Genomic DNA, 8,908 nt, shown 5'->3' on the forward strand with positions numbered 1-8,908 from the left:
CAGAGGCTGGGAAGAACCAGGAGCCTGTATTTTTCATGCCTGTGGGATCCTGCCCTCTAATATCCTGCCCCTCCCCTGTCTGGGTCCCTGGTTCTGTTTCAGGTGCTTGGGGAAGTCAGGGGCTGGTTTCCTGTGCTCTAGCCGGGACTTTACTGACCCACCCTGGGCTAAAGTAAGAGAACAGGGTGGGGAAACTCAGGGGAGGGAGTTTTTCTCACCAGTCCATCTAAAGAGGTGCTTAGATGATTCTATTTCTCTTTCTCAGCAAGTTTCTGTCTATGCAGGCAGGCAGCAGCCGCTTCTATCTTTAAGCTTAACTAAGCACTAACTCAAAACTTTTCTCAGATGAAAAATAAAGGTTCGTTTTCTAAACCAAAGTGGTTCGCTGTTCTGTAAGAATTTGAAATAATATTTCTACCACCTGATCTCGTGGTGCCTAGCCTGCATGTCTCTTCTCTAGTTCCCTTCACCTGCCTGCTCTGAATCCTATCAGTTCTACCCCATTCTCTCTAGAATCTTTCCCTCAGAGGCCCGAAACCTTGACCTTTATTGACATGCCAAACATATACAGACACAAACCTGGTGCAACTATGCTCTGTCCGGAATGTTTGTGTAAAGACAGGTAAAGTTACTCAGGAAGGGGAGGAGATAAGCTTCCTTGACAGAGCTCCACTAATTTCTCCTTTATAAATTTGGATGCTATGCCATTGGGTGCATATGTGTCGAGTACAGATATTTCCTCATTGTCTATACTGTCTTTTATCAGGATGTAGTTACCTTCCCTGTCTCTTTTAACTAGATCTATTTTTACTTTGGCTTTGTCGGATATCATGATTGCGACTCCTGCCTTCTTTTTCTCAGTTGATGCCCAATAGATTTTGCTCCAACCTTTTACATTTATCCTGTATGTGTCTACTTGCCTCATGTGTGTTTCTTGTAGACAACATATGGTTTCTAATCCACTCTGCTATTTGCTTCCATTTTATGGGTGAGTTCATCTCATTCTCATTCAGAGTTATGGTTACCACCTCTGTATTCCCCAACATTTTGATTTCTTGTCCTAGTCCTACACTTTCTTCTTCCACTATTTCCTTCTACAACAGGATTTTGTTTTTAATCAGTCCCCTTAATTCCCACCCTTATTTTACTTCCCTTTCTCCCCCTTCTTATTCCCCTCTTATTTTTCTTTAGGGTCTTTTTAAACTACCCCTACCCTCTCCCTTCTTTGTATTGCTTCCCCCCCACACACACACCAGTTCATTTGTTACCCTTCTACTTCTCTACAGGGCACAAATCAATTCTCTGCCCCAATGAATCTGATTGTTCTTCACTCTTTGAGTCATTTTCAATGCATGTAAGAATTAAGTGTTTCCTGTCTCTAACCTCTTGACCCCTTCATTTTGGTGTTCTCCCCTGATCTCGCCATATCCTTTTTTATGAGATATAAATTTACCCCATTTTGTCTCTTTCCCCATTTCTCTTAGTATTAACCTCTTTTTTACCTCATTTTATATCTGTTTATGCATACACACACATATAAACATAAGTATATAGGCATATATAGACATTTCATTCTATACAGTTTATCACTTTTTCTTCTAAGTATAATTCTTCTAGCTACCCAGGTGATAATAACAATTTTTAAGAGTTACCAATATCATCCTTTCTTATAGGAATCCAAATCATTTTAGCTTATTGGGTCTCTTTTTAAAAGTTTTTTTGTTTTTCTCCTTTCTTAATTACCTTTTGGTGATTCTCTTGAGTTCTGTTTTTGGGCATCAAATTTTCTGTTTGTCTGGTCTTTTCTTTATGAATGCTTGGAAATCTTCTATTTTATTAAATGGCCATACTTTCCCCTGCAAGAATATAGTCAATTTTGCTGGATAGTTGATTCTTTGTTGTAGACCTAGTTCCCTTGCTTTCTGGAATATCAGATTCCATGCCTTTCAGTCCTTCAGTGTAGATGCAGCCCCTTCTGTTATCCTAACTGTGGTTCCATGATATCTGAATGACTTCTTAGCAGCTTGTAATATTTTCTCCTTGGTCTGGTAGTTTTTGAATTTGGCTATAACATTCCTGGGCATTGTCAATTGAGGCTTAAATACAGGAGGTGATCTGTGGATTCTTTCAATCTCCACTCTTCCTTCTTGTTTGAGAATGTCAGGGCGGTTTTCTTAGATGATTTCCTGTAGAATGACATTCAGGCTTTTTCTTTTGTCATGATCTTCCGGCAGTCCAATAATTCTTAAATTATCTCTCCTGGATCTATTTCCAAGGTCTGATGTTTTGTGAATGAGGTGTTTCATATTTTCCTCAATTTTTTCATTCTTTTGATTTTGTTTTATATATTCTTGCTGCCTTGTGAAGTCATTTGCTTCTAGTTGTTGGATTCTAATTTTTAAAGACTGAATTTCCTCCCTGGCTTTTTGACCATCCTTCTCCTTCTGGTATGATTTTATTTGTAGGTCATCTTTCCTCTTCTTTGACTTATCTTTCATGTTCTTTGCCTCATTTTCAAGCTGGTTAATTTTGGTTTTCAAGACATGATTTTCTGTTTCTGGATGGCATATTTTGCTTTTTAAGTTCTTTTCGCAGTTATTTTCAGCCTCTCTTAATTGTTTTTTTGAATTGTATTTTGGGTTCTTCCAAAGCCTGTGTCCAATTCACTGGAGTTTCTGTATTTTTTCTTGGTGTTCCTTGGTCCTCCTCTGTTCCATTTGCTCTTTGTTCATTATCTGGATAGAAGCTGTCAATTATAATTTCTTTTTTCTTTTTCTGTTGTTTACTCATATTTTTTCCTTCTTTCCCTCCTGTAATTGCCTAAATGTCTTGCTCCTTTGATTCTGTGCTGTATCTGTGGGTATGAGCTATTTTGTCCTAAAGGGAATTCTTCTCTGCTCTGCTGATTGACCAGATTAGGGTGATGGTATTGATGACCCCTGAGGTCAGATCTTCCTCAGCTAGCAGCGGAAGCTGAAAAGGAGCTGAGTTTCTCATCCTGTTATCAAAGTTGTAGCCTGTAGTGGTTGCAGTCTTTGCCCTTGGAGCTTAGTCAGATAGGCTCTTAGTCTACGTGGGGTGGGGGGGGGTGTTGGAGGTTGAGCTTCCCTGCTGAAGGCTTCTTATCTGGCCTATTGATAAGATTAAGCCTGGGAAGAGTTGATCTGTAGAGCTGGATATGCCCTGAGACCAAAACCTTGAGAAGGGGGGGGGGATAAGATGGAGATGGAGTGTTTTGGCTTCTGCGACTAGGTTGCCTTCTCTGCACTTCTCCTCCAGCTGCCTCCCTGACACCTATGTTCAGCACTCTGAGCCTGGCACAGCTGTGCCAGAAAGGCACTCCCTCCAGACTAGTGCCCTTGTCCACCCAGAGACTCCAGCCACTGCTGAAGGCTCAGAGGTGTAGGTGGGGGAGGGGTCCTGAGACCTTCCTTCTTCCTTTCCCTTAAACCCGAGTGTTCTCCAATTCAGGCTTTTGGGGGGTGTACCTTTTAAGTTGAGTTCAGCAGGAGGTTTCCCTACCTCCATTCTGTTGTTAGATTTGGTTTTCTGTTCCCTCGAAGCACTGTGTTTTTGATTGGTGTGGAAGATTTTTCAGAGGTCTGGACTTTTCTTGCATCTAAGCTGCCATCTTTACTCTGCTGTATGGTGGATTTTCAAATGAACTGGTTGCCAACACTGGTCACACTTCAGTGTGGTTTCAAAAGTGTGTATCTGCTGTGCCAGTGGCAGAAGAGAAGAGAGTCTTTCCTTAGTTTCTATGTAAACATTGTTCAAAATGAAGCAATACGTGCGGTTGAACTTTAAGTATGCTGCATCTATCGTTGAATAAAAGGGCTTATCGTTGCCCAAAAGAAAAGAAAATTATTTCATATCACACTGATACATTTTTATTGATTGGCTAGGTGGCTAAAATGTTTAAGAATGAATTTCCATCTCGCAGCAGAGACCGTAGAAGAGTCTCTTACCATTTTTTCTACCACATATTTGTGTGAGCAAGCATTTTCTCTTTATTCTTGTTTTAAATCAATCTACAGAAATAAGATTGATGTAGAACTGTGTTAAGATGTTAAGGCTGTGTTTGTCTGGTGTGGAGACAAATATTGCAGATGTTTGTTTTAAGAAAAGTCCAAGGGGGCAGCTAGGTGGCTTATTGGATGGAGAGCCAGGCCTGGAGATGGGGAATTCCTAAGTTCAAATGTGGTTTCAGACACTTCCTATCTGCGTGACCCTGGGCAAGTCACTTAACCCCCATTGTCTAGCCCTTAGCACTCTTCTACATAGAAGGTAAGGGTTTTAAAAAAGTTCAAAATTGAACAAAATTTACATGTGATTAGTAAGTTTAATATTTTCTAAGTTCTAGCTTACTTATTTTATAAAAATATTACTTATATTAAACAAAACTTATGAACTAAGGAAGTTTCATAGAAGTCTTACAGAGACTAGTCAGCTGATGAGATTTTGCTAGATTACTTTTCGGGTCTTACCGAATGTTCCCCAAGTTATTCATGAGCATTTTCTATAATACAGCTTTATCATTTGACATTTAGACGTTTCATAGCCATAAGGAAATCTTGTAACAAATATAATTCTATAATTAAATATTAAACTTGGTGCTTTGGGGGTAAAAGTTATCAGAAGCTTGCCGGTGCTGCCAGTACTTGGTGGATCCATCCAAAAGGATATTCCGAGAATGATGTTACATTTCCCTGGGTTTGGAGCCCTTTCTTGCTGCTTAAAGGGGTTTGTAGAACAGAAATGTTGAGAGCCACACTGCACGGGAAGCTCCGTCCTGCCCCTCATTTGCCCTCCTGTTAGCCTGAGTGAGTGACTGCAGGGTTCTCTGGGCTCCGGAGAGCTGACGCCCAGGTCTCCTAGACAGCCTTTCCTCAGTTTCCCCTCGGTATCGCCCCGCAGACCAGAGAGCATTTGGGTGGAGGGCAGCGCCTGCAATGGTCTTAGAAGAGGGACACTTAAATTTGACCTTAGGCGAGCAAATTCCCTTCCCTGAGTCTCAGTTTTCTGCTATGTAAATGGGGCCAATTCCTATCCCATTTGCCAGCCAGGGCCGGGGAAGTGCTCTGGGAATACTTGGCTCCCAATTCTGGTGACTGTGGGCTTTGATGACGATGGAGAGCTGTTGTGCTGGATGGCCTGGAGGTCTGGGTTTGAGTTCTGCCTTCTGACACATACCATGTGGCCTCGGCTAAATCCCCGGGCAGTGACAGACCCATCGCCCAGCTCTGGACGACGAGGCTCCCCATCTCAGTATGTCCACAGCTCGTTGGCCCTCCGTTCTTCCTCGTTTTATAGCTGAGGAGGGACAGTCCGTTGATAGCTGAGAACGGAATGCTGTCCTGCTTCCCCGATGGCTTAGAGAGAATGGGGGGCTAGTGGGGGGGGAGGCGGAAGGAGCCAAGTCGGCCCCGTTGCAGCTTGGGAGGTCTTGGAGGTCCAGCCTGGGGGATTCTAACAGTAGTGGATGTCTGGGAAGAGAGGAGGCCAGAGACCCATGGCCGGGTCCTCGCCTTCATCCTCTGCTCTGGCCACACTGGCCCTCTCGTTCCCTGACTGCGTAGACTCTCCTGGGCTGGAATGCCGAGTGCCTCTGCCAGCCTTGCCCGAGTCCTCATCCCAGAAGACTCTGCGCTCCCCATGCCCGAGCGCTATTTTGCACCTTCTTGTCCTCCTGAGTGGGTCACCCCAGGAGAGGCTGTTTAGAATTTCAGCCCTCAGAGGGCAGAGCCGGGCTCATTCTTGTCCGTCTCCCCGGCACTTCCTGCAATATCTGACACACAGTAGGTGCTACATGCACGCTGATTGGCAGACTATGTGTTTATACACACCATTTCTGCAGCCAGAATAGACGCTTCTTTAGGGGGCTCCTGGGAGGCGCTAAATAAATGCGTGTTGAATTGAATGAACCAGGGGGTATTGGGGCAGAGGAGAACTTGGGGGCAGTGAGGTGGCTCAGGGGAGAGAGCTCCAGGCCTGGAGTCTGAAGGACCTGGGTTCAAATGGGGTCTGACCCTGGGCAAGTCACTTAGCCCTGTTAGCCTAGCCCTTGCCCTTCTGTCTTGGAATTGTTGCTAAGATGGAACGTATTATTTTAAGCAGGAAGAGAGGAGAAGCGGAGGCAGAGAAGGGGGTAGCCGTCCGGAGGGGCAGGGATGTCAGGGTCAAGAGGACGGGATTTGCCAGCCGTGGGGCGAGGCGCCAGGCGTGGAGAAGCCTGGGGGCGGCCCGGAGTGGATTCTCGTTATTTAGTCTCTTCACTGTCTTCCTTCTCTGGTACCCAGAAAGGTGCCGGGACGCAGAGCCCTTCCTTCTACGCGGCTTTGCTGAGAATTCAGCCCAAAATCCTCCATTGCTGGCGACCCATGCGGAGAACTTTCAAAAGCTACGATGAGTCTGGGACGGGCCTCTTAAGCATTGATGACTTCCGGAAGGTGAGGGGGCCCCAGGGGAGGGGGCAGGGGGGCCTGGAAGGGATAGGACAGGAAGGGACTGACGAGCTCCTTCCTCCCGGGAGAGGGCCATTGCCTGGGATGCTCTGCTATCCCCCGCCATGGAGCTGGCTCTCCACTAAGGCTGAGTGCAGCTCCACCTCGCTGCCTTAGCCGGGGTAATTCTTATCCATGGCTTCCATGCATTCTCCTTACGTGAGGGACCCAAGCCTCCGAGGCCTTGCTCAGAGCCATTTCCTATTATGGGGTACCATGAAATTCACCCGGAAAAATGAAATTGAAGTCTAAGGGCCTCATAGCTGCTGGATCTCCTGACAAGGGTGGCTCATTTTGGGCTTCTTCTAAAATAAATGTTCATCATCGGCTTTTTACCTTCTGCTCCCCTCTCCCTGAGCTCTGTCTGTCCCATAGAAAGGGACAGGAGGTAAAGAGGGAAGCACAGTGGTGTGTTGGGGCCTGGACTCAGAGTCCTGGGTTCTAAATGTGCCTTTGGCCCTTATTGCCTGAGTTTTTCTCTTTGGGCCTCATTGACTTCCTTCCTTCCTTCCTTCCTTCCTTCCTTCCTTCCTTCCTTCCTTCCTTCCTTCCTTCCTTCCTTCCTTCCTTCCTTCCTTCCTTCCTTCCTTCCTTCCTTCCTTCCTTCCTTCCCTTCCCCCCTCCTTCCTTCCTTCCCTCCTTCCTTCCTTCCTCCCTCCTTCCTTCTTTCCTTCCCCTTCCCTCTTTCCCTCCTTCCTCCCTCCCTCCCTCCCTCCCTCCCTCCCTCCCTCCCTCCCTCCCTCCCTCCTTCCTTCCTTCCTTCCTTCCTTCCTTCCTTCCTTCCTTCCTTCCTTCCTTCCTTCCTTCCTTCTCCTTCCTTCCTTCCTTCCTTCCTTCCTTCCTTCCTTCCTTCCTTCCTTCCTTCCTTCCTTCCTTCCTTCCTTCCTTCCTTCCTTCCTTCCTTCCTTCCTTCCTTCCTTCCTTCCTTCCTTCCTTCCTTCCTTCCTTCCTTCCCCTCCCTCCTTGCTTCCACCCTCTCTCCCTCCCTCCTTTCCTTCCTGCCTTCCCTGCCAGGGCCCCCCAACTCCTCCCACCCAGGCCCCGGCCCTCCTAAACCCACATGCTCTGTTTTCCAGGTTCTGCGGCAGTATGGGATCAATCTGTCCGAAGAGGAGTTCTTTCATATTTTGGAATATTATGATAAAACTTTGTCTTCAAAAATATCCTATAATGATTTCTTACGAGCGTTTCTGCAGTAGGTGATGATGTGGGCTCAACTGCAAGTGTCACACCTGAGGTGGTGTGCTGCTACAGTATGTGTGTGGATGATAAGAAACCAATAAAAAACAATGAAACCCAGATGCCTTCACCTTTCTTCCCCCGTGGGCTCCCTTCTCTCTCCTCAGCATTTAGCCACAGCCACTCAGTCCCTGGCCCCAGATCTCAGGGCCCTTCCCGGGGCACAAGGTGGCCTCCCTGGCCCTTGGTGTCCTGTGGGAGAGCTTGGGAAAGCACCTTGGACTTCAACCCCTCTGTGTGATAGATGAGAAGATGGAGGCACCAAGAAGCAAAGTGTTACAGGCTAGGAAGTGTCAAAGGAGGGATTAAAACCCAGGACTTCCTGACTCTTCAGGTGGGTGCCCTATCGCCCGTGCTAGTCTCTTGCCGTTTCTTCTCTAGTTACAGGTGTGGAGGGAAGAGGGTCCCATTCTGTGCCTTGGTGGGAGATGCCTTTGCCTGCCCCAGATTCAAGGGTTCTCAAACCGTGAGCCTGCCCAGAGAATCCGAGGTCATGGTCCACACACTCGCTCCCCACTTGTGCCCCTCATGGCAGAGAGCTGTGAAGAAATTCTGTTGTGAGGGCCAGGCATGAGAAAAAGAAGTGAATGGCCTCTGGGGTCTGAGGGTTCTGAGGGTTCTGAGGGTTCTTAGGGTCCCGAGTTCCAGCCTCCCCACACAACAGGGAGAGAATGGCATCTTCATTTTAGAGATGGGGGACTTGGGCAGAATGGACCACACAGGGCAAAAAGGATGGAACTGGGATTTGAACTCTTTTCCTCAATGAGCCACACAGGGCAGAAATGAGGGAGCACTTCCCCGTGATTCAGTCAGAAGCCCTGGGCACTGCTTTGTGTGCCTCTGTTTTCCCTTCTGTAAGATAAGAAATTGGACTTGATGATCTCTGAAGTCCCAGGTCTAGGGCAGTGCCTGAAGCTCTCCAGGGTCCTGGTCCCTGCTCTTTCCACAGTCCTCTCCAGCTCTCAACTGGGCACCCTCACCTCCAGGTTCCCCTCCTGACTTTCCTGGGCTAGATACAAACCACCAATTTGGGGCCCTTGGAAGGCACAGTGAAGAAAAAGCATGCCTCCTTGGGACGGCCGGGTGGCTCAGGGGATGATGAGCCAGGCCTAGAGATGTTGTTGTCAGACCCTTCCAGGCCCCAGTGACAATGGCTCTGAGAAGAT

The 8,908-nt window shown here is 47.0% G+C and overlaps 1 protein-coding gene across 3 annotated transcripts in view; it reads left to right on the forward strand.

The window, feature by feature from the left end:
• EFCAB6 (EF-hand calcium binding domain 6) overlaps positions 1–7,802 on the forward strand; it is a 245,006-nt gene extending 237,204 nt beyond the window's left edge. For all 3 annotated transcript variants that reach the window (XM_056797487.1, XM_056797489.1, XM_056797488.1), the window contains 2 exons: positions 6,300–6,449; positions 7,580–7,802. In XM_056797487.1, coding sequence (XP_056653465.1) covers positions 6,300–6,449; positions 7,580–7,702 — 273 coding nt within the window. In that variant the 3' untranslated portion in view covers positions 7,703–7,802. The remainder of the gene's footprint in view (positions 1–6,299; positions 6,450–7,579) is intronic.
• The last annotated feature ends 1,106 nt before the right edge of the window (positions 7,803–8,908 follow it).

The sequence above is a fragment of the Monodelphis domestica genome, chromosome 5 (genome assembly GCF_027887165.1).
Source record: "Monodelphis domestica isolate mMonDom1 chromosome 5, mMonDom1.pri, whole genome shotgun sequence".
Taxonomy (NCBI): Eukaryota; Metazoa; Chordata; class Mammalia; order Didelphimorphia; family Didelphidae; genus Monodelphis; species Monodelphis domestica.